The sequence below is a fragment of the Ahaetulla prasina genome, chromosome 1, assembly GCF_028640845.1.
Source record: "Ahaetulla prasina isolate Xishuangbanna chromosome 1, ASM2864084v1, whole genome shotgun sequence".
NCBI classification, from domain to species: domain Eukaryota; kingdom Metazoa; phylum Chordata; class Lepidosauria; order Squamata; family Colubridae; genus Ahaetulla; species Ahaetulla prasina.
In genome coordinates this window covers 235,957,121-235,983,477 of record NC_080539.1, presented here as the reverse complement: position 1 = coordinate 235,983,477, position 26,357 = coordinate 235,957,121, and the positions used below count along the sequence as shown (strand labels likewise).

General features: G+C 42.1%; 1 protein-coding gene across 1 annotated transcript in view; it reads right to left on the bottom strand.

Annotated features, from left to right (window-relative positions):
* The window catches only part of LOC131203454 (low-density lipoprotein receptor-related protein 1B-like), a 298,673-nt gene that overhangs the window by 133,767 nt on the left and 138,549 nt on the right, over positions 1-26,357 (bottom strand). Inside the window, exon 6 of the mRNA XM_058193741.1 lies at positions 12,838-13,000. Within this exon, the coding sequence (XP_058049724.1) occupies positions 12,838-13,000 (163 nt within the window). The remainder of the gene's footprint in view (positions 1-12,837; positions 13,001-26,357) is intronic.

Here is a 26,357-nt window from a genome sequence, read left to right as displayed (position 1 = left end):
GTAAAATTCCAAGTATAAATATTGATATTGATACCACCATTTGTCATTATGTAAAATGATGGTCATTTTTGAAAAAAAAGAAAAACAGTCAGTTCTAGGTTCCATCCCATTGTACCTGACTTGTGATCACATCTAATTATTCATAAACAATAAAATTGCTTCTGCTTACTATATTTATATCGAACATTTTCACTCTATCCCAGTTTGCCTCATTGTATCATACATTTTATATAGGTAAGCTATTCTTGCTTAAAGGTATTCAAACTCTTAGTTTTGCCATTGCTGCCATTGGCAAATATCACTTTATAGGACCTTGTTACAGTCCTCTTTGTTGCAGAACCTGTCCTATAGATAGCATCCACCCCCACAAGATGCTCTTGAACCTGTTAACCTTCCACAAGACACTAAACACCTGGCTGTTTGCCCAGATGTTTGGGCCAGGAAGTTAGATAAACTCTGTTGTTGTTGATGTGTTTTTCTATGAATGGGGTCACTGCTTTATCTTTGGGTGCCATGTATGTCATGGTTAGTGATTTAATTCTTGTATATGGGTCAGAGTCACTGCTGTGAGGTGGGTAGCCATATAAATCATGTAAATAAACAAAGACATACTTGATTCATGATTCATTATGTTTCTGATTCCTACTGTGTATATTTACAATAATAAATGCACACCAATTTCTAACTTTACCACGGAATTGATTCACTAGTCCTATAAACCTAAAAAGAACCGCAGTATATTCTTAAAATAAGGTGCCAAAGCTCATATTTACCTGAAAGGAATATTTGTTTGTTTCTTTGTTTCTTTGTCAAGATCGTATTTGGTAATAAGTATAAGCATGGATTGGATGCATAAAATAGATACAAATAGAAGAAACATTAGGACAGGGACAGTAGGCACGCTGGTGCTCTTATGCACGCTCCTTACAGACCTCTTAGGAATGGTGTGAGATCAACAGTAGACAATCTTAGGTTAAAATTTTGGGGGTTTGGGATGAAACCACAGAGTCAGGTAGTGCATTCCAGGCATTGATCACTCTGTTGCTGAAGTCATTTTCTGCAATCGAGTTTGGTGCGGTTTACCTTAAGTTTGTATCTATTGTGTGCTTGTGTATTGTTGTGGTTGAAGCTGAAGTAGTCATTGACAGGTAGGACAATGTAGCAGATAATTTTATGAGCTACGCTTAGGTCATACTGAAGGCGACATAGTTCTAAATTTTCTAAGCCCAGAATTTCAAGTCTGGTGGCATAAGGTATTTCGTTGTGAGCAGAGGAGTGGAGGACTCTTCTTGTGAAATATTTCTGGACACATTCAGTTGTATTAATGTATGATATGCAGTGTGGGTTCCAGACAGATGAGCTGTATTCTAGAATTGGACTAGCAAATATTTTGAATGCTCTGGTTAGTAGTGTGATATTACCGAAGAAGACGCTACACAAGATTAAGTTTACAACTCTTAATGTCTTTTTGGCGATGTTACAGTGTTACATATCCTCTAACTTGAAAGAATTTTCCTTAAATACGAATGCTATTTGTACGTATCCTATGGGGAAATATTATTTAAGTAATTCTTTATTATTTCATTATATTGCATTTGTAAGCTATTAGTAGGTTATGGGTGGCATCCTTTGCTCAGTTACTAAAACTTATTTCTAAATAGGATTGAAATAGCTTAATGAAAGCTGATGTTAAAGTAATGACATTGGAAGGTTAATCACAGGGAGCTTTATCGGTTTTTGAGCCTCCATATTACATCAGAAATTAACAATATCAAATGAAAATCTAACAAATATCTGTTTTCTCAACAATTGCTTTAACATGAAAGGAACAGAACTCAATTATCTTAATGTATAAGAAAATAGCTCAAACGCTAAGACATGAAACAATAGGTAACAAGCTTCTCATTGAGGAAAATGGATTAGAACAATTACTCCAATGCATTACACAAAAATGATACACAGTAATGTGTTCTTGATAAAATCAGTGCAGAATCCAGTAAAAATAGATGTCACTTTTATTAAATGAAATTCTATTCTTATAAAGAATAGAACTTACAAAATTGATTTCTATACAATGCAGCACTCTGACAATAAACTCTAAGGCAAAAATAAACTTAAAAGAAATAAAATATTTAGATGACTACCTTAAAACTATCAAACACATGTATGAAGCACCGGACTGGCCTTTTAAAAAAATTTTTTTTTAAAGAAAAGCTAATGGCCTTTCAAAAGGCCATAATTAATCCGAAAGCTTAACCTAGGAGACTTACACTGTATCAGAAAACATTTCATTTCTGGGCAATATTCATTTTCTCTTCAATATTGCTCAAACATCACCCTGAACGACTAGGAGACAACAATTCAACTGCAGCTGTTACATATGGTTCGGGTAGCAAATTTGCACAGGGAGTAGCTATTTAGTAATGCCTGTAATATCACTGTTACTACTTCCCTATCTATATCAACCATTTTGCCTTCCTTTCCTTTCCTTTCTCGCCTTTCTCTTTATCCCTTCCAACAGCTGACAGCCTACCTCCCATCTATCTCACAGAATTTTCCCTACAACTGTATACAGGAATTGAGATAGTCATTGCCGGCTAAAAGGCAGTAGAAAAATCTTAATGCAAGGAGTCTGGAGAATAAATTTTCACTTCAAAGTTGGAGTAAAAAAACTAAAAACAATAGCAAAAAAACTCTTCATTGCGACAGTACGGCTTCAAATATTACAGATATGTAATTCGATAACATCATTTCATGCTCAGAAAGAAATATTTATATGTTGGCTGATTTCCAGATTTCTCAAGGGTTGACCCAGATGTTTTTCCACACTTCCGCACATCTCTGCGTTAATATATTTGCTATATGTCCATAGCCTACTTCAGGGGTGGGTTCTAAATTTTTTTACTACCAGCGTGGGCATGCCATGTGGGCATGGCTTATTTTGTGGGTGTGGTTTGATGGTCATGTGATGGAGTAGGTGTGGCCAATTCAATGTCACTCACATCAAGGGGTGGCTCACCTGGCCCCTCCCCTCCCAGCCATTCCTATTCACATCCAACCTCAACATATCTATAGTACCTTGATAGATCGTATCTTTTCTTTTATGTACACTGAGAGCATATGCACCAAGACAAATTCCTTGTGTGTCCAATCACACTTGGCCAATAAAATTCTATTCTATTCTATTCTATTCTAAAAACTATAGAAACTCTAAAAAGTTCACCTTTTTTCAACTTTATTATCTACATACTATAGATCAGAGGTGGGTTTCAGCAGGTTCTGACCAGTTCTGGAGAACCGGTAGCGGAAATTTTGAGTAGTTCGGAGAACTGGTAGTAAAAATTCTGACTGGCCGCGACCCCATCTATTCTCTGCCTCCCAAGTCCCAGCTGATTGGGAGGAAATGGGGATTTTGCACTAACCTTCCCCTGGATTGGGAGAGAATGGAGATTTTACAGTAAACCCACCACTGCTATAGATTCACTTTAATGGACCACTGAAAGGAGGTTTTGCCCAAGAGTGTGATAGGCAACAGGCTTTTAAGGGGCTGCCAGAAAGAAGGTGGGGGGATGTATTTTCCAAAACACCAGAAGGCAAAACAAGAAACAATGGATGGAAAGTGAACAAAGAGAGAAGCAGCCTAAAAAGTAAGGAGAAACTTCCTGAATAGTGTGAACCAATATAGGTGCAGAAATATTTCAGTCATAATTTCACATATAAAATAGCCATTCGTGTAAATACAACCTGCACAGTTGTGGGTTGCTACCGGTTCTCCCCAGTTCGCAAGAACCGGTAGTAAACATTTTGAGTAGTTCGGAGAACTGGTAGTAAAAATTCTGCCTGGCCCCACCCCCATTCTATTGTTGCCTCCCGCCTCCCAGCTGATTGGCTAGAAGGAAAAAATCAAGACTCACTTGTCAAAGAAGAGGAAAAAAAACAAGACACTGTCCCTTTAAATTGATTGGCTGCTTCTCAGGAGATCGCTTGGCAAAGAAGAAGGGGGGGGGAATGCTGTCGTTTTAAATTGACAGAACGGCTAGAAGCTCCGTTCTGAGTCAGCTGAACAACAAATTGGATAAGAGGAGGAATTCTTATATGGTTCAATGTTTTTGAAGTTTTGGGGTTTGTGCAACATGGGTTTTGTGTTTCTAAAAAGGTTTGGTCGATTTCCATTGTGAAGTATCCTGTCTTGAATGAGTTTTCTGCCTGCTTGTAAATGGAGCCGAACTTCCGGTAGCTGTTTTCTGCTTACAAAGTTTCCTTTATGCAGCTGGTAGGAATGTGGAATTCCAGGCAGGTTCCTTGCTAGCAGCTTGATTATTCCTTAAATATCTGGGATATTTTATTTGGGAAGTGAAGAGGGGGGAGTTTGATTCCTTCCAGAACAGATTATTGGGGTGGGGAGGAAATGGGATTTTGAAGTAATCTTCCCCTGGAGTGGGGAGGGAATGGGGATTTTAGGCTTGCTGTCAAACATCAGCCATAATACTAATGATTGTTTTGAACAATATGCAGGTTGTATGAATGGCTATTTTATATGTGAAATTATGACTGAAATCTATATAGGTTCACACTGTCAGGAAGTTTGTCCTTAGTTTTAGGTTGCTTCTCTCTTTGTTGAGTTTCCATCCATTGCTTCTTGTTTTGCCTTCTGGGGCTTTGGAAGATACTTCCTCCCCACTTCTTTCTAGCAGCCCCTTAAAAGCCTGTTGCCTATCACACTCTTGGGCAAAGCATGTGAGCCATTTCCTCCTTTCAGTGATCTATGAAAGTGCATCTATAGCAGAGGTCTCTAACCTTGGCCACTTTAAGACTTTAAGACAGCAAAGCTGGCTGAGGAATTCTGGGAGTTGAAGTGGCCAAGTTTGGAGACCCCTGATTTATAGTATGTAGATAATAAAATTGCAAAAAGGTGAACAACATTTTTGCAGAACTATAGATACGTTGAGGCTGGGTGTGACAAGGAATGGCTGGGAGGGGAAGGGCCAGGCAAGGTACCTCTTGACATGACAGACATTGAGTTGGCCACGCCTACCCAGTCATATGACCATCAAGCAGGGGTGAAATGCTACCGGATCGGACCGGATCGGGAGAGTAGGTAGCGGAGATTGGTTCTGGTCCACCGATCCGGTAGCAATCGCTGGCTGGACACGCCCCCGAACCAGTCAATGGCCCACAGTCCAGCCTTCGCAAGCTGGACACTGGAACACTGGGAAGGCAGCTCGCCACCTGCTCGCCCTTAGGTCAGAGGCCAGGGCCCATTCCCCGAGGCCCCAGAGCCCCCGCCTGCCCCAACCGGGTCAGGGAATGCACCATTCCGCAACTCCAGCCTTTCCCCAGAGCCGCCGCCCACTCTTCCTTCGCCCACTTGCTGCCTGCTCGCCGCCTGTTCGCCCTTCGCCTTTGGTCAGGGCCCAGGGATACCTCATTCCCCTGAGACCCCGGAGCCACCCCCTGCTCGCCGCCTGCCTCAACCGGGCCCACTCTTCCTTCGCCATGCAGTGTATACTTACTTTCTTCCAGCGGCTGGCTGTCAGGAAAGGCAAGCGTCCAAAAGTTACTGGAGTCCCTCTCCTTAAATATGCCACAGCCATTGCTGCTTGTTCCATGCACCAGCTGTGCAAGCGCACACCGTTTATTTCATTTATTTATCAGTGGCAGGTTGGGTGTGTGCTTGCGCAGCCGATGCATAGAACAAGGCGGCATATTCAAGGAGAGCAACTCTGGTATCTTTTGGACGCTTGCCTTTCCTGGCAGCCAGCCACTGGAGGAAAGTAATTATATGCCGCGTGGCGAAGGAAGAATGGGCGGCGGCTCCAGGACAAGGCTGGTGATGGGGAATGGTGCATTCCCCGACCCGGTTGAGGAGGCGGCGAGCAGGGGGTGACTCCAGGCGAAAGGGAATGGGGTGTCCCTGGGCCCCGGCCGCTGACCAAAGGCGAAGGGCGAGCAGGCGGCGAGCGGGCGGTGAGTGGGCGACAGCTCCGGAGAAAGGCCGGAGTTGGGGAATGGTGCATTCCCTGACCCCGTTGAGGCAGGTGGCGGCTCCTGGGCCTAGGGGAATGATGCATCCCAGGGCCCCAGCCCCCGACCCAAGGTGAAGGGAGAACAGGTGGTGAGTGGGTGGCAAGTGGGCAGAGAGACTGCAGCTGCAGGCATCTCGCAAAAAGGGAAAAGGCAGAATAGAAATTATTTTTTTTTCCCTACTGGGTTCTGTGGGTGTGGCTTGGTGGGAGGGTTGTGACTGAGTGGGCATGGCTGTGAGTGACATTGAATTGGCCACGCCCACTCAGTCACAGGACACACACACCCACCAAGCCACACCCACAGAACAGGTAGCAAAAAATTTTAGATTTCACCCCTGCCATCAAGCCACACCCACTGTCACATGACCATCAAGCCACACCCACAAAATAAGCCACGCCCACAGAACTGGTAGCAAAAAAATTTAGAACCCACCACTGAACCTGCATATTGTTCAAAACAGTCATTAGTATTATGAGTGATGTTTGACAGCAAGCCTAAAAGTCAAAGATTACAAGAGTGCTTCTTTTTCTGTATGTATACAAAACATCACATACCAGGAATAGCATATTAAGATGGACTTACGCAGTGGTGGGTTTCAAAAATTTTTACTACTGGTTCTGTGTGTGTGGCTTGGTGGGCGTGGCATGGCGGGTGTGATGGGGAAGGATACTGCAAAATCTCCATTTCCTCCCCACCACACTAACCTGCTCTGGGAAGGAATCAAACTCTCCCCTCTTCATTTCCCCAAATAAAATATTATTCATAAGAAAAAGCTCCCAGAAAAGCAAGGAAAAATCAAGCTGCTAACAAGGAACCTGCCTATACTCATTCCACATTCCTGCCAACTGCATGAAGGAAACTTTGTAAGAAGAAAACAGCTACCGGTGCTTAGAGATAATAAAAAGTGTAAGCTGGAAGTTTGGCTCCATTTACAAGCAGGCAGAAAACTCATTCAAGACAGTATATTTCACAATGGAAATCACCGAAACCATTTTAGAAACATAAAGCCCATGTTGCACAAACCCCAAAACTTCAAAAACATAGACCCATATAAGAATCAATAAGTGGAACATAGACCAATATAACAATCAATAAGTGTAACAACTTGCCTGCAGAAGTTGTGAATGCTCCAACACTGGAAATTTTTAAGAAAATGTTGGATAACCATTTGTCTGAAATGGTGTAGAGTTTCATGCCTGGGCAGGGGATTGGACTAGAAGACCTCCAAGGTCCCTTCCAACTCTGTTATTATGTTATGTTATGTTAAGAATCCCTCCTCTTATCCAGTTTGTTGTTCAGCTGACCCAGAAATGAACTGCTTCTGCAGGTAAAAATCTCCTTCCAGCAGCTGTTTCTTGGCTTGTCAATTTAAAGTGACAGCATCTTTTTCTTTTTCTTTCCTTCTTCTTCTTTGCCAAGTGATCTCCTGGCTGAGAAGCAAGTCCTGATTTTTCCATTCTAGCCAATCAGTTGGGAGGCTTCTTGGCTTCTCAATTTAAAGCGATGGTGTCTTGTTTTTTTCCCCCCTCTTCTTTGTCAAGTGAGCCCTGATTATTTCCTCCTAGTCGATCAGCTGGGAGTCGGAAGGCAGTGAATAGATTGGGGGTGGGGCCAGGCAGAGGTGGTATTTACTGATTCTTCGAACTATTCAAAATTTCCACTATCGGCTCACAAGAACTGGGGAGAACAGGTAGCAACCCACCACTGGCCTACTTTCTTATTAGATTTTAGTTTCCCCTTTTTAAGAGGCAGGGTTTATCCTGCTCTTTCAGATTGTTTTTTTTCTGAAAGTTTCCTGAAGTTTAAAAAAATGACTTCAACCATTAGCTGTAGTAGGCTGCCCTCTAAGAAACTATTTATTTTTAAATACATACATTCCGGGATGGAACTTGAAAGAGGAAGAGAGAAATTTGAGAAGTGACTCCAAAGTACTTCAGGGAACTTTACATATATATAGTCATTTTCTATATGACATTATTTGTTTGTTTGTTTATGTATGTACGTCAGGGTAATGATGATTTAATAGCTGAACAGCTGCTGTAATACTAAAATGATGCAATGATGAGAAATGAGTCAGCAGGGTTATTTAACTGTTACCACTTTAAGAGGCTGTATTGTAAGAGAGGCCCTGTGAAGGCGTTTCTCTCTTTTTCCATGTGTGCTTCCTTGCTGTAGCTGCTGATTGATTGATTGACCTTTGCCTAGTACGTGTATGTATATTTTAGAGATTAACCACTATTTATTATTACAAACCTCTGTTTGATGTTATTGCTCCTGGGTTGTCTCACATAGTCACACTTTGCGCACTCTGACTATCTATCTATCTATCTATCTATCTATCTATCTATCTATCTATCTATCTATCTATCTATCTTGTATCCCACCTTTACTATTTTTAAAAATAACTCCAGGCAGTAAACATATCCACCACACCTTCCTCTTCTTAGTTTCCTGACAACAACCACCCTATGAGGAAGGATGGGCTGAGAGAACGTGACTGGCCCAAAGGCACCCAACCAGTTTTCATGGCTAAGGCAGCACTTAATTCCCATCCCTTTATTGCCAAACAATGCTCATATTGTCATTTGTATACTATTCGCTGCCATCCCCTCTTCTATTTTGAGGGAAATAAAATAAGGGACTGACAATATTATGCGAAAATACAAGATTTAACAGTAAAGTATTTTTCATTCCAGATGACTGGAATATTTCCATTATATTGACCCTAGAACAATCAGATTATGATCCATATTGTTTAAGGTTCCATTTTTTTCATTTATTCAGTATTGCTTCCATTATTGTACAGAAAGTGTATCACATCATGCTTTGTCCTTTATTCATCTGAAATTTCTCATGATATAATAATACCTTAGGAAGATGCTTTGGGATAACTAAGGCATTACATGCCTTACAATACTTTTACAATAATTCTGTTTTACAATAATTCCATCAGACCATGAGAATCATTTTCAAACTTATTCTCAATTTATCCTCAACATCACCAGCTTCAGTATTCTATTCTTTTCCCCAAACTCCCATTCCACTGATTTACTGGCTGTTTAAAAAAATCTGAGCATTTATTTGCAATGGTTTGGGTATTTGTTTTAAAATGGTCATTATTCAATTTATTAAATGTGCAATGAAAATTATAGTTGAAACAATTTCAGTTCAATGGCTTAATCTCTGTCAGAAGTGTTGAGGAGCCAGAAGGCAGGTGAAGAGAAAATTCTTTGCAAATTTGCCTTGCAAAATTCCACTGGAAAATTGGATTTAGTGTATTTGCTAATGAACTACAGCTGAATTGGAATCAATTGGTCCAGATGTTAAAGGTGACATTGTGAGATTGCAGGACATATAGATGATCCAGGACCGGCAAAACCACTGACGGTGTTAAGAGCATGTACTCGACCATGGATTACTAAATTTTTGACAGCCCTCCACTCCGTCACTGTTGTTTGAGACAGTATTCAGTGTAAAACTAAACAGCCATGTTTTCTTTGAATCTTTGAAACCCTGCACAGATTAATTTTAAAATACTGCATTTTTTGTACATAGAGAAATATTGGAAGCATAGGGGAAAACATTAAGATAAATATTCCACGCAGTATTTTTTTAAAAAAAATTGTTCCGCATCACATTTTTCTTATATTTACAGACAGAGTGTTTTCTTAAATTCCACCAGGGAAACTTTGCTTACAAAAAAAAGAAAAGAAAAAAAAGAAGAACACTTCAACATCCTTTGAGAGAGGAATCATTTAGAATTCATCAAACAAAATCCAAATACATCATGTAAGCAAAAGAATTTGAAAAAGCTGGTGGATGATTTGAAAATGGTTGTTCTTTGTTAAGGGAATTACTAAACAAATCATCTTAAATATAACTTATACTAATTTCTTTAGGAACATCACTCCAGTCAGATCAAGTCGAGTTTACCATCTGTTGTTCTGCTCGAAAATTATATTATACAGCTTCCTTTACATGGTTTGCACACAAGCTGTTCTTGTCACAGCTAAGCCTATTGTGATGATTCATCTTAATATTCAATCAGAGGTTTAAAAAGACTGACAAAAGTCCACATATGGATAACAAGCTGTTTCTCCAGTAAATATTTTGCTGTTTATTAAAGGCAATCTTATGGCATACAGCTGCTACAACCGTATTACAAAACAATGTAAACATAGATGAAATAGCTACTTCAAAATCCTCACCTCTTTCATTAAGCACCTGTTCATATTTAATTTAGTAAACTAATCATTATTAATATATCTATCTGGTAGTTATCAGGGTGATCAGATAATGAAACAACATTGCCCCTTTTCAAAACTTTGTTTTTTAAAAAGAATATGCATACTGGTCTAATTATCTATTAGGTAATTTTTTTTAAAAAAAAATGCCAGTACAATTTTTTTAACTGATGCTCTAACAGATTGGGATGGTTATTTTAATACTGTGTATTCATTCATTAAGTCTTAGCCTTCCCATAAACAAAAGCTGGCAATGAATTTTCCCCTTTGTCTTTTACATTGTAACCCCATTAGTTCTTTACTGGTGATAAGAAAAACGGTCATGATGATTTTCCTCTGACTACTGGTTGTATAAAGCAACATCAACCCTGTAAAACCTGAAGTATGGAAATACTCTTCAGAAGCATTAGGATGCTCCCAACAGGAGTTCCATGTGACAACTTAATCCAAAACTACTTCATTTGCATCATTGTCTTTCAAACTTGGTAGCTTTAAGTTCTGTGGACTTCAACTCCCAAAATCGCTTAGGTAAGTGGGCTGGCTGTAGAATTCTGGAAGTTGAAGTTCATACATCTTAAATTTATCAAGCTTGAAAGTCACAGATTTACAGAGAGATAAAATTCAATTGACATATAAAGTGGCCTATGTATTTTGGACAAATGGCAGTATTCTGGGTTTTGGTTTGAAATATGGGATAGAAGGCAGGGAAGGAAAGCAAAATTCTATTTTCTGCTTATCTGGAGAAAATCGGCAAGTCTAAGGATGACTTAACACAATGTTTCTCAACCTCAGCAAGTTGAAGATGTGTGAACTTCAATTCCTAGAATTGCCTAGCCCGCCATGCTGGCTGAGGAATTCTGGGAATTGAACTCAGCATATTTTAAAGTTGCTAAGGTTGAGAAACATTTACTTAACAGATCTGCTTTGTAGCTCCCCTCTCTTCTTCTGCCATATCTTTTTGTATATTTCATATCAAAATGAAATAACAGAGGAATCAAGTAATTACCTTTCAAATGCTACTGCTTTCTGAAATTTTAGATTATTCTAAACCAAAATCAGTTATGGAGGCATATCTGAATAATATTTTATATCAAGGTCTCCCATAAGAATTAATGGCAGTTTGGTCTAGTGATTTAAGCACCAGGCTAGAAATTAGGAGACTGTGAGATTGAGTTTTGCCTTAGCTAGCTGGGTGATTTTGGGCCAGTTGCTCTCGCTTAGCTCAACTTGTTCTTGTGGGGAAAGTAAGAGGTGAAAGGAGTTGTTTGCTGCCTTGAATTATATCCCTATGCCACCAGGCTTAAAATTTTGGGTTTGGACATTCTGGAATTGCACCGCCTGTGGTCCGATTTAAGCATAGTACACAAAATTGTCTGCTACAATATCTTGCCTGTCAACAACTTCTTCAGTTTTAACCACAATAGTACCCGGGCAAATGATACAAACTCAAGGTAAACCGCTTCAAACTCCATTGCAGGAAATATGATTTGAGCAACAGAGTGGTCAACGCCTGGAATGATTTACCCAATTCCATTGTTACAGCCTCAAACCCTCACAGTTTCAACTTCAGACTGTTTACAATGGACCTTACTCCCTTCTTAAGAGGTCCATAAATAATAAAGTCAGGATAAAGAAAATATAAACATCTAAAGCAAGACTTTGCCAACCTTTATAGTCTGGAAATACCTGCAAATAGATCCCACCAATTTCACTGGTGCTTATTGTTAAGTAAATGTATAGCAGATGCCACTGCAGATCTCTTATATCCAGCAACCAACCACGAACTGAGTTAAAAAAATGCATTTGTTTTCTCCCCTACTTGTTCCTGTAAGGCTTAAGAATCCCAGTGTACTAACAAAATAGCTGCCATGCTTTACCTAAGGTAAAAAAAATGTGTCCAACAGCTTAATTATGCTATTAGATTTTTTAAATAAAGAAACCTGAACAAAATGCTTCTTCCCTAATATCATATACAATATATTTCTTTCAACATCACATTTCAAAACCAGATTTTCTGTGTAGCATAGAAAGATGACTTCTATTCAAAGCAATAAGCTTGCACTTTTTTTTTGAAAGGGATCAGTCTAACTCACAGGTGTCAAATCCATGGTGCCACATTGCCATCACATGACATATTGTGTCATGTTTTCCCTTCGCGGAGTTGGGGTGGGCGTGGCCTGTGCATGGTGCAGCTGGCCTGGGGGCTGCCACTTTGACATCCCTGATCTAACTGCTTGCTCCTTTAGATATGGCTGATAAATATTCTACCATACCATCACTTTTTATTGTATTTTATATTAAATGATAGATATAGATAGATGATGATAGACAGATAGATAGATAGATAGATAGATAGATAGATAGATATTAGATAGATAGATAGATAGATAGATAGATAGATAGATAGATTTTTTTGTTCAAACCAGTACAAATTTTATTTTATTTTAAAGAACAACTATTCTTTCCAAGTGAAAAATAACCATAATAGCCAATTATTTCTTTTCTTGTTCACATGGAAATATAAATATTATAATAAATAAATATTTTATATTTCTAATCATCTTACCCCAAAGTGGGATCCACAGCAACTGCCATGGGATTATGAAGATCAAGATCAATCAGGGTAACACACACAGTTCCATTGAAGTTGCATACGAAGATTGTGTCACTGGTATGATCCACAAAGTAGAAGTTGCCCGTGAGCCAGTCAACTGCCATATGCCGTATATCTGTCATAGTGAAAAGAATATTAAATTACTTATTATGTCAACATAACAAATTATTGAAATAATACTAGCTGAATAGCACTATACATCTGAAAGAATTGGTGCTATTAATTCTATGAGAATTACACAATACACATAACAAACTAAGTAAAATTTAGTCAAACTGAAATGGATTTTTGTTTTTTTTAAAAATGTTATTAAGTTCTGCAGAATGTTTTGGTGCTCTCTGAGTGAACATCAGTGTGCTTGCTGATGTTTCATTACCCAACCATATGTTTATATATAGTAATATATGTACATATGTAGTATATGTAGTAGCTTGCCGTGCCAGTTTTGATGGCATGTGGTTTCTTGCTTTTCAGTTCATTTCTTGGAAGTTGGGGGAAATTCAGATTAAAACATCCTGTTGTAATAAAGGTAATAATATTGCACTTTAAAAGGTACAACGTTTCATAGTAATAGTATTAGTAATTACAACTTTTCCATCATATATTTTCACAAAGGAAGAACTATGTGAGTCTGATCATAAGAGTGAATTATGCTGTAAGTCAGAGGTTCCCAATCTTTTTCGGTTTGCGGCTCCCATAACACTTCGGATTTTTTCCGCGGCTCCCTTAATAGGTACATCCGATTTTTTTTTTAATTTTTGTCTTTTTTTCTGAATTTTTTTCTGAAAGCTGAAATCTTTTCTGTTAACTTTAAAATGTGCATATTGCCTCCTTGTAAAGAGAGATTCAACACATTCAACTTTTCAAAGATATCACATAGGTATGTGAGTTTAATCAAAAAGTCTGTTTCTACAAAGTGTTTGGCATACTCATGTTTTGCTGATGGACGCGCCGTCTCCTTTGATGGGAGCGGCCTCTGTGGAACTTTCCCAGGCGTGGGGGTCCCTGCTTCGGTCTCGGAGTTTGGCCTCTCGCGATCCCCTTGTTCCCTCGGGTCTCCGCCTTGTGGAGGAGGTGGCTGTTCTCGCCTCCAGCCTGGCTCACCTGGGAGGAACTAACGGGGTGGTTTTGCTATTTTCTGCGCAGCCCCTCTTTCCCGATGCCGTCGAGCGTGGTGGCCGCGGCCGTGTTGGGCAGCGTGTCGGGTGGTCTGGGAGGCCAGTGGCGTCACGGGCAGACTGGAGGGGAGGTGCGCCATTGCTTCGTCAGGCAGCGGGTCTGGGCGGGCGCTGTGGTTCAGGCGGGCGGGCGGGGCCGGAGCTCGCGCTTCTCCTTCTCTGCCGTCTTCCTGCCTGCTGTGGCCTGCCCCGCGGGGGGTGTGGTGCGCTGGGGTCCCTTGGCTTTTGAGTTGTCGAGTTGCGGTGTGCGAGTCCCGGTCGCTGCGGCCGTGTCCGGCTTTGTCGTCTGGGATCTCGCGGCACCGTGGAGCGGACGCTCCTTCTTCCCGGCTCCCTTGTGGCGGGGGCGGGGCCCCCTGGGGAGCCGCGGCTCACAGTTTGGGAATCACTGCTGTAAGTGATAAGAATCTCAAACACTTGTAATAAATTCATAGATACTATGCTTGCATAGTTTTTTTAAAAAATATTTTGGTAAAATTATACATTTAAAAATATTAAAAAGTACTGCAATCTAGTCTTAAGGTACAGTAAAAAAGAAAAAAGAAAAAGACATTATATATTTTTTTCTAATAAAATTCAGCTATTGCTGCTTATCATTGAGAGTTTATATTTAAACAAGGATTATTTTGTTATGTAGGAGACATAGACCAACAAAGACACACAATTTACTTCAGCATGGTCAGCTAAAAAATAGAAGCAAGTAATGGAAAAGAAAAACTTCACAAATCCTTGAAGAATTACAATTATGAATAGTCAATGTGCAGCATTATGGAATGACAGCATAAGAAAAATTTCTGGCCATAAACAAGATCTTCACACAGCATGCAGTTAAGCTATGGATTTTACTGCATGAAGAGTTAAAAGAAAAACTTGAAGGAAAACTCATTCATTGACTACCAATAATTCCATAAATGCATTACATTGATAGATACAGGAAACATCTACTTAGGCAAAAGATAAACTGAACCACCTTTCACTCAGAAAAAGAGACATATTGTAAGATAAGTCAATCTTACAACATGACTGGGAATCTACTTAGATGTTTCCTTTTCTTGATCCATTTTATTCTGCTGTTTTCTTTATTATTTCTTTATTAAATTTATATGTCACTCATCTCACCATTCAGCCACTCTAGGCAACTTATAACAAACTAAAAACAATATAAAAACTGAGATATTAAAATAATAGATACTAACATTAAAATTTAAAAGATGGCTAAGGAAGGAAGCAAAATACAAATGGGGTGGATGTAGAATCTCAATCTGTCTCTCAGTCTACTAATTCTTAGTGTATAGAAAGAATCAGCCTAGAACTAAGGAGAAATTTCAACAGGAACTATCCATCAGTGAAACAACTTGCCTCTAGATGTTGTGGATGCTCCAACACTGGTTTTTAAGAAGAGATTCGCAATCACTTGAGCAGGGGGATTGGACTAAAAGACCTCCAAGGTCCCTTCCAACTCTGTTATTCTGTATTTAATACTCCTAGCTAATATAACCTATGTAAGCCATTTTTCAACAATTTGCCCTTAATTTTATATAGCAATTAACTGCATTGATGGATTGTACATAATATGCAACATGCAATTTAAAATTGCTCTACTTTGAAAAAAGTTAAAATGCAAGAAGATTTACAAACTAAGCACATGCCAAAGTACCTGTCAAATCCAAACATGAAGGTTCTAATTTATGGATTTATTGCTAAAGCCTATGTACAGGAATCTTCTCAGGCTAATGGGTTCCACCTGGACAGAACTAGATAAAAGCCAATGGCATTCAAGGGGCTTTGTTCTTTTGTGACTATGTAACAATACTAAACCTATGCCTCATTTAAATCTTCCCTTGGCTCTGCCAGTCTCTCTCATACAGTACCAGAAAAGTGAAAAACTTTAGTCAACAATAATTATTGCATATTGAATCATAACCATATCTGGGTTGCAAAAGATAAACCGAACCACCTTTCACTCAGAAAGAGACATATTGTAAGATAAGTCAATCTTACAACATGACTGGGAATCTACTTAGTTGTTTCCTTTTCTTGATCCATTTTATTCTGCTGTTTTCTTTATTATTTCTTTATTAAATTTATATGTCACTCATCTCACCATTCAGCCACTCTAGGCAACTTATAACAAACTAAAAACAATATAAAAACTGAGATATTAAAATAATAGATACTAACATTAAAATTTAAAAGATGGCTAAGGAAGGAAGCAAAATACAAATGGGGTGGATGTAGAATCTCAATCTGTCTCTCAGTCTACTAATTCTTAGTGTATAGAAAGAATCAGCCTAGAACTAAGGAGAAATTTCAACAGGAACTATCCATCAGTGAAACAACTTGCCTCTAGATATTGTGGATGCTCCAACACTGGTTTTTAAGAAGAGATTGGCAATCACTTGAGCAGGGGGATTGGACTAGAAGACCTCCAAGGTCCCTTCCAACTCTGTTATTCTGTATTTAATGCTCCTAGCTAATATAACCTATGTAAGCCATTTTTCAACAATTTGCCCTTAATTTTATATAGCAATTAACTGCATTGATGTATTGTACATAATATGCAACATGCAATTTAAAATTGCTCTACTTTGAAAAAAGTTAAAATGCAAGAAGATTTACAAACTAAGCACATGCCAAAGTACCTGTCAAATCCAAACATGAAGGTTCTAATTTATGGATTTATTGCTAAAGCCTATGTACAGGAATCTTCTCAGGCTAATGGGTTCCACCTGGACAGAACTAGATAAAAGCCAATGGCATTCAAGGGGCTTTGTTCTTTTGTGACTATGTAACAATACTAAACCTATGCCTCATTTAAATCTTCCCTTGGCTCTGCCAGTCTCTCTCATACAGTACCAGAAAAGTGAAAAACTTTAGTCAACAATAATTATTGCATATTGAATCATAACCATATCTGGGTTGCAAAAATCTAAACAATTACTATATAATAGCAAAGAGATTCCAGAAATTTTACCATATTATTGCTATTTGGAATCCAAGATATAATTTCCCTAATTGTGCCAAATAGTCAACCAACATTATTTTTTAATTTTTTTTCCATATTGCTTTGATAAACAAACTGACAAATACATACAAGGCTGTAGCTCTGCTCTATGGATGACCATTGATAATGCGCCTTTGTAATATGCCTGGTATAGTACACTATTCATAGCTTTCAATCTTTTCATAAACTTTCATCCTGCTCCCACCTTCTTCCTTTTAAATCAGAACCAGTATTTTGACCGTTGCCTGATTGATTGATGATTGATATGATTGTTCATGTCAGCAACTGACATTGGGCAGCATACAAAAGCTAAAACCTAAAACAATATAAAAACTGAGATATTAAAATAATAGATACTAACATTAAAATTTAAAAGATGGCTAAGGAAGGAAGCAAAATACAAATGGGGTGGATGTAGAATCTCAATCTGTCTCTCAGTCTACTAATTCTTAGTGTATAGAAAGAATCAGCCTAGAACTAAGGAGAAATTTCAACAGGAACTATCCATCAGTGAAACAACTTGCCTCTAGATATTGTGGATGCTCCAACACTGGTTTTTAAGAAGAGATTCGCAATCACTTGAGCAGGGGGATTGGACTAAAAGACCTCCAAGGTCCCTTCCAACTCTGTTATTCTGTATTTAATACTCCTAGCTAATATAACCTATGTAAGCCATTTTTCAACAATTTGCCCTTAATTTTATATAGCAATTAACTGCATTGATGGATTGTACATAATATGCAACATGCAATTTAAAATTGCTCTACTTTGAAAAAAGTTAAAATGCAAGAAGATTTACAAACTAAGCACATGCCAAAGTACCTGTCAAATCCAAACATGAAGGTTCTAATTTATGGATTTATTGCTAAAGCCTATGTACAGGAATCTTCTCAGGCTAATGGGTTCCACCTGGACAGAACTAGATAAAAGCCAATGGCATTCAAGGGGCTTTGTTCTTTTGTGACTATGTAACAATACTAAACCTATGCCTCATTTAAATCTTCCCTTGGCTCTGCCAGTCTCTCTCATACAGTACCAGAAAAGTGAAAAACTTTAGTCAACAATAATTATTGCATATTGAATCATAACCATATCTGGGTTGCAAAAATCTAAACAACTACTATATAATAGCAAAGAGATTCCAGAAATTTTACCATATTATTGCTATTTGGAATCCAAGATATAATTTCCCTAATTGTGCCAAATAGTCAACCAACACTATTTTTAAAAATTTTTTTCATATTGCTTTATTATTTATTTATTTATTTATTTATTTATTTTATTTTATTTTTATACCGCCCTTCTCCCGAAGGACTCAGGGCGGTGTACAGGCATAATAAAAACCAGCAATACAATATACAAATTTAAAATCCAATTTAAAAAACTTATTTAAATTAGCCCAATGATTAAAATTTACTCTACTAAAACCCCATTTAAAATTAATAAATTTAAGATTTAAAATCCCAATTTAAGCCAGCCCCGCGCGGATAAAAAGGTGAGTCTTGAGTTCGCGACGAAATGTCCGAAGGTCAGGAATTTGGCGTAAGCCCGGGGGAAGCTCGTTCCAGAGTGGGAGCCCCAGAGAAGGCCCTTCCCCTGGGGGCCGCCAGCCGACATTGTTTGGCGGACGGCACCCTGAGAAGTCCCTCTCTGTGGGAGCGTACGGGTCGGTGGGAGGCGTATGGTAACAGCAGGCGGTCCCGTAAGTACCCAGGTCCTAAGCCATGGAGCGCTTTAAAGGTCATAACCAACACCTTAAAGTGCACCCGGGAGGCCACAGGCAGCCAGTGCAGTCTGCGCAGGAGCGGTGTTACATGGGAGCTACGTGTAGCTCCCTCTATCACCCGCGCAGCTGCATTCTGGACTAACTGAAGCCTCCGAGCGCACTTCAGGGGGAGCCCCATGTAGAGAGCATTACAGTAATCCAAGCGAGAGGTAACGAGCGCATGAGTGACCGTGCATAAGGCATCCCGATCAAGGAAGGGGCGCAACTGCCGGACCAGGCGAACCTGGTGGAAGGCCCTCCTGGAGACGGCCGTCAAATGGTCGTCAAACGACAGCCGATCATCCAGAAGGACACCCAAGTTGCGCACCCTATCCTTTGGGGCCAGTAACTCGCCACCAACAGCCAGCCGCGGCTGCAGCTGACTGAATCGGGGTGCCGGCATCCACAGCCACTCCGTCTTGGAGGGATTAAGCTTGAGCCTGTTTCTCCCCATCCCGACCCGCACAGCCTCCAAACACCGGGACAGCACTTCAACAGCTTCATTGGGGTGGTCCGGGGTGGAAAAGTACAGCTGAGTGTCGTCAGCGTACTGCTGGTATCTCACCCCGAAACCACTGATGATCTCACCCAGCGGCTTCATGTAGATGTTGAACAGCAGGGGCGAGAGAATCGACCCCTGAGGGACCCCACAAGTGAGGCCCCTCGCGGTCGACCTCTGCCCCCCTGTCAACACCGTCTGACGGTCGGAGATAGAGGAGAACCACCGATATACGGTGCCTCCCACTCCCAATCCCCCCACCGGGCGCAGCAGGATACCATGATCGATGGTATCGAATGCCGCTGAGAGGTCTAATAGGACCAGGGCAGAGGAATATCCCTTGTCCCTGGCCCTCCAGAGATCATCCACCAATGCGACCAAAGCTGTCTCCGTGCTGTATCCGGGTCGGAAGCCGGACTGGAACGGGTCTAGATAGACATCTTCATCCAGGTGTTGGGGCAGCTGTCACGCCACGGCACTCTCTACAACCTTCGCAACAAAGCGAAGGTTGGAGACTGGACGATAATTAGCCAAAATAGCTGGGTCCAAAGAGGGCTTCTTAAGGAGGGGTCTCACCACCGCCTCTTTCAAGGCGGCAGGGAAAACCCCATCCAACAAAGAAGCGTTGATAATCCTCTGGAGCCAGCCTCGTGTCACCGCCTGAGTGGCCAGTACCAGCCAGGAAGGGCACGGGTCCAGTAAACATGTCGTGCCGTGAAGCCTCCCCAACAACCTGTCCACGTCCTCGGGAGCCACAGGGTCAAACTCATCCCAAATGTGCTCAACAAGACGTGCTTTGATAAACAAACTGACAAATACATACAAGGCTGTAGCTCTGCTCTATGGATGACCATTGATAATGCGCCTTTGTAATATGCCTGGTATAATACACTATTCATAGATTTCAATCTTTTCATAAACTTTCATCCTGCTCCCACCTTCTTCCTTTTAAATCAGAACCAGTATTTTGACCGTTGCCTGATTGATTGATGATTGATATGATTGTTCATGTCAGCAAATGACATTGGGCAGCATACAAAAGCTAAAACCTAAATATCATGAAATAATAAACCAATAAATAACCAATATCTAGGATCCAGGAAAAACACCAGACAACAGCACATCAACAACCACTTAATCAGCATAGATGTTTAATGTCCCAGACCAAATGCCTGGACAGGTTTTAAGTGCCTTACAAAAAGCTAATATGATGGGGCCCTCTATAACCTCTATAACTGTCTGGTTTGGTTCTGCAACCCAACAAGACAGACAAAGACTTCAGAAGATAATTAGAACTACAGAAAAAACAATTGCTACCAACCTGCCTTCCATTGAGGACCTGTATGATGCACGAGTCAAAAAGAGGGCTGTGAAAATATTTACAGACCCCTAAAATCCTGGACATAAACTGTTTCAACTCCTACCCTCAAAACAACGCTATAGAGCACTGCACACAGAACAACTAGACACAAGAACAGTTTTTTCCCGAACACCATCACTCTGCTAAACAAATAATTCCCTCAACACTGTCAATCTATTTACTAAAGCTGCACTACTATTAATCTTCTCATCATTCCCATCAGCCATCTCCTTCCACTTATGACTGTATGTCTGTAACCTTGTTGCTGGTATCCTTAAGATTTATAATTTATATTATTATTATGTTTCCTAATATGATTTGATTGCTTATTTGTACCCTATGACTATTATTAAGTGTTGTACCTTATGATTCTTGACGAATGTATCTTTTCTTTTATGTACACCGAGAGCGTATGCACAAAGACAATTTCCTTGTATGTCCAATCACACTTGGCCAATAAAGAATTCTATTCTATTCTATTCTATTCTCTGATCCCAGGGGAATATTCTGAACCGTAGGTAAATACATATAACATATAGATTATAATAAAATATATTTAATAGTAATTTATCTCCCCATTAAAGCCAACATTGTTCAGCATCCTTTCTAGCTTGGAAATTTCCATAAAATAAAGCAAATGGGGGTGGGGGGTATCTGTTACACAAGAGAAATACCGTATATACTCGAATATAAGCCGATCCGAGTATAAGCCGAGGTCCCCAATTTTACCCCAAAAACTGGGGTAAACTGGGGACTCGAGTATAAGCCGAGGGTGGGAAATGAGGCACCTACCGGTTGGGGAAACCCTCCCTCCCTCAGCTGAGAAGGCTGGCGGCTCCCCCGCCCCGCCCTCTCACTGCACCGGCAGGGCTTCAGTCCGGTAAAATGTGAAAAAAAGAAAAAAAAAACTCGAGTATAAGCCGTATATACTCGAGTATAAGCCGAGGGGCTTAAAAAAAAAAAAAACTTGAGTATAAGCCGTATAGACCCGAGTATAAGCCGAGGGGACGTTTTTCAGCACAAAAAATGTGCTGAAAAACTCGGCTTATACTCGAGTATATACGGTATGTGCAGGGATGAAGACAGTCAACTAACAAAGTTCTAGAACAGGATTTAGCCTACAGGTCAAACCTGGTTCACTTTCTGTGTTTATATGGCCCTCTTCAGCTGAGCTCCTAGGACCGTGATGGAGAACCTATGGCACACGTGCTGGAAGTGGTATGCACAGCCATCTCTCTGGGCATGCCAGCCATTGCCTGTTGCTCTATGTGTGCACTGGGCAGCTGGTCTTTGTGTGCACAGGAGCACCGGAAACTGGAAGAGCAGCTCCCTGGTGCGCAGGTGCTTGCCGGGAAGCTGAACTTCATGTTTCCGGCATGTGCATGCATGCTGGCCAGCTGGTCTTTGCATGCGCATATACGCCCAAAGCCGAAAAATCAGGTGACTGTTGTTCATGCGCATGCCAAAAAACAGAAGCTCAGCTTCCTAGCATGTGCATGTGCATCAGGAAACTGCTCTTCTGATTTCTGGCACTCCCAGGATGTGCACCAGGGAGCTTCTCTTCTGATTTCTGGTGCTCCCCCATGTGTGCACACTCCTGTTTTGGCACTCAGTGCCGGAAAGTTTCACCAAAACTGTCCTAGGATGAGGGGCAGGGCTGAGGGGTGGGAGCAGGAATCCTGAATAGCAGCAGCCTATCAATATCCTCTTTGCTGGTGGATGGGCACTGTCAAATGGCTACCATGCTCCTTGGACTGCAGAACTGCCAGCCATGCCTCTAGAAGCAGAAGTCAGACAGGATCTGGCTGTTGAGAGAAATTCCTGTTCGAGATAGTGCCAAGGAGTTATTCCAGCCAGCTATGAATCCAAAGGTAGTAAGCATTGTAAGAAAAATTAATTTCGAAGAGTGGCTGTGGCCCCAGTAGAGCCTGAAATACCCAGGGGAATAGTTTAGGCACTGAGTCCAACCATGCTACTTTATAAAAAATCCCAGCCTCTGTCTCCTTCCCAGATTCAGCTAATTCAGCTAATGCTCATCATCGTTTTGACTACCAAGAGACAGTTTCTACCCAAAACTCCATCCTGGGTCTGTGCTTTCCTAGTGTTCAGCACATGGTTATACCTCTCGATGGTGATGGCATTGCTTATAGCTCAGAGGCTGAGCATCAGAGATTGGAGCTGAAGAATTCAGAGGGATCATGGAGACAGGTTATGTTTCAACCTCTGTTCTGTGACCTCAGCTCTAGGTCACAATAGGAAAACTTATTCTTCATTCTGAACTGCTAATCCTCTTCTGAGGGAGGAACCCAGAGCAGTTATGACAGAGTGGGAAAGGATACAATGAAAAAGAGCCAGTCTGGCCTAAAGGTTAAAACCTCATGCTAGAAATAAGGAAACCATGAGTTCTAATCTTAGCTTAGTCAAGAAAGCCAACTGGATGCCTTTGGGCCAGTCATTCTCTCTCAGCCCAACCCACTTCACAGGGTTGCCGTTGTAGAGAAAACATGAGAAGGAAGGAGTATTAGATATGTTCACCACCTTGAGTTACTTGTAAAAATAATAGGTGGGATATACAATAAATCAAATGAGATAAGAAAAATAAATAAAATACCAGATACATATTCCAATAGATCATGCTAAATTTGAAGTTATCACTATTAAATAACTGCTGCTTATAAGAAGCTGTTTTTCTTTAAGTATGTATAAGACGTTACTAAGAGATTACATATTCTATGTTAATAGTGAGTGGGAGATGAATAGGAGAGACAAGGCAGAAAGCACTTTTCCCCATTGGGTTTCCGTGCATTCCATCAGCCGAGGGCCCAGGGTAGGGGTGGAGGGGTGGCGGTTGTGATTAAAGAGAGTCTAGAGCCGAGGGAGACCACTGTACCTCAGATAGCCGGGTGAATCCTCTTGTGAGGTGGGGTCATAGATGTCAGATGGGCTTGCTGGTCGCGTACCTGGCTCCTTGCTGCGTGACAGCTGCCCTGCCCGAGCTCCTAGAGGTGCTTGCCGGGGTGGCGGTGGAGACCCCCAGACTTTTAGTCATGGGGGACTTTAACCTGCCATCTGCCGGCTCGTCATCGACGGTAGCTCGGGAGTTCTTGGCTTCCATGACGGCCTTGGACCTGACTCAAGTAGTGGATGGCCCCACTCACATCGGGGGTGGCACACTGGACCTGATTTTTGTCTCTGGTCAATGGTCGAGAGATCTGGACTTAAAGGAAATAGTCATTGAACCTTTGTCATGGTCAGATCACTCTCCTTCGCCTGGACTTTCTGACCGCTACCCAACACCGCAGGGAGACGGAACCATTACGTTGGTACCGTCCCAGGCGCCTGATGGACAGAGAGGTTCCGGACGGAGCTTGGGCCATTTCCTGAGGGTCTGGCTCACGGCACGGCAGAGGAACTGGCTGCAGCCTGGGAACGGGCTGCGGCCGGGCCTTAGACCGTGTCGTGCCTTTGCGGCCTCTGACCCGCGAGATCCCAACCGCCCTTGGTTCTCCGAGGAGCTGAGGGGATGAAACGCCGGAGAAGACGCCTAGAGAGTTCCTGGAGGTCCAGCCGCTCAGAGGTTGATCGGACACTAGTTAGATCCTATACTAGGACCTACCTAGTGGCACTGAGGGAAGCGAGGCGCTACGCCTCCTCCTCATTGCGCCGGCAGATAACCGCCCAGCCGCCTGTTTGGTGACCCGCCTCCTTCACCAGGGGGAGCGGGATGACCCGTTGCAGGGACGTGCTGAGGAGTTTAACGGTTATCTATACGATAAAATCGTTCAGCTGAAGGACGGTCTGGACCAAGATTGCAGCGATTCGGACGGGACGTCTGAGGGCGGTCTTGGTGATGTTGTGTGGGATGAGTTTGACCCTGTGACTCCCGAGGACATGGACAGGTTGCTGGGTAGATTGAATGCCACCACATGTTTATTGGACCTGCCCTCCTGGCTGGTGCTGGCCACCAGGAGGTGACACGAGGCTGGCTCCAGGGGATTACGAGTGCTTCTTTGTTGGAGGAGTCTTTCCGGCCGCCTTGAAAGAGGCGTGGTGAGGCCCTCCTCAAGAAGCCTTCCTGACCCGCTGTTTTAGGTAATTATCGTCAGTCTCCAACCCGCCGCGGCGGTTGTAGAGAGTATGGTGGCATATCAGTTTCCCCTTCACCTGGAGGAAACTGTCTATCTGGACCTGCTCCAGTCCGGCTTCCGGCCGGTTACAGCACTGAGACGGCTTTGGTCGCAGGATGATCTCTGAGGCCAGGATAGGGGTTATTCCTCTGCCCTGGTCCTATTAGACCTCTCAGCGGCTTTCGATACCATCGACCATGGTATCCTGCTGCGCCGGTTGGGGCGATTGGGAGTGGAGGCACCGCTATCGGTGGTTCTCCTCCCATCTCTCCGACCGGTCGCAGACGGTGTTGACGGGCAGAGGTCACCGCGGCGCCTCACTTGTGGTGCCGCAGGGCCGATTCTCTCGCCTTTGTTCAACATCTATATGAAGCCGCTGGGTGAGATCATCAGTGGCTTCGTGTGAGGTACCAGCTGTACGCTGATGACACCCAGCTGTACTTTTCCACACCGGGCCACCCCAATGAAGCCATTGAAGTGCTGTCCCGGTGTCTGGAGCCGACGGGTCTGGATGGGGAGGAACAGGCTCAAGCTCAATCCTCCAAGACGGAGTGGCTGTGGATGCCGGCATCCCGGTACAGTCAGCTGAGTCCGCGGCTGACTGTCGGGGCGAGTCATTGGCCCCGGCGGAGAGGGTGCGCAATTTGGGCGTTCTCCTGGATGAACGGCTGTCATTTGAAGACCATTTGACGGCCGTCTCCAGGAGAGCTTTCCACCAGGTTCGCCTGGTGCGCCAGTTGCGCCCCTTTCTAGACCGGGATGCCTTGTGCACAGTCACTCACGCCCTTGTGACGCCCTCGCCTGGACTACTGCAATGCTCTCTACATGGGGCTCCTTGAGGGGCATCCGGAGGCTACAGTTAGTCAGAATGCAGCTGCGCTGGTGATTGAGGAGCCTCGTGGCTCCCGAGTGACACCTATCCTCGTCGGCTGCACTGGCTACCTGTGGCCTTCCGGTGCACTTCAAGGTGTTGGTGAATGTCTTTAAAGCGCTCCATGGCATAGGGCCGGATATTTACGGGACCGCCTGCTGCTACCGAATACCTCTCACCGACCTGGCGCCTCACAGAGAGGGGCTCTCAGGGTGCCGCCGGGCGACAGTGTTGCCGCTGGCGACGCCCAGGAAGGGCCTTCTCTGTGGGGCTCCGCCCTCTGGAACGAACTCCCCCCTGGACTTCGTCAACTTCCGGACCTCCGAACCTTTCGCCGCGAGCTTAAAACCTACTTATTCATCTGCGCTGGACTGGGTTAGTGTTTTAATGGGTTTTAATGGGTTTTTAGCTCCAAATTTTAATCCTGGCCAATTTTAATAAGTTTTTTTAATTGTATTTTAATTTGTATTTATTGTATTGTATTTTTACCTGGCTGTGAACCGCCCTGAGTCCTTCGGGAGAAGGGCGGTATACAAATTTAAATAATAAATAATAATAAATAAATAAATAATAAGGTCAGTTGGATTCTGCTCTTACTACATATTTCTATTTATGCCTTCATTGTTGCATCTGGTGTGTGTGTGTGTGTGTGTGTCAGGGGTGAAATC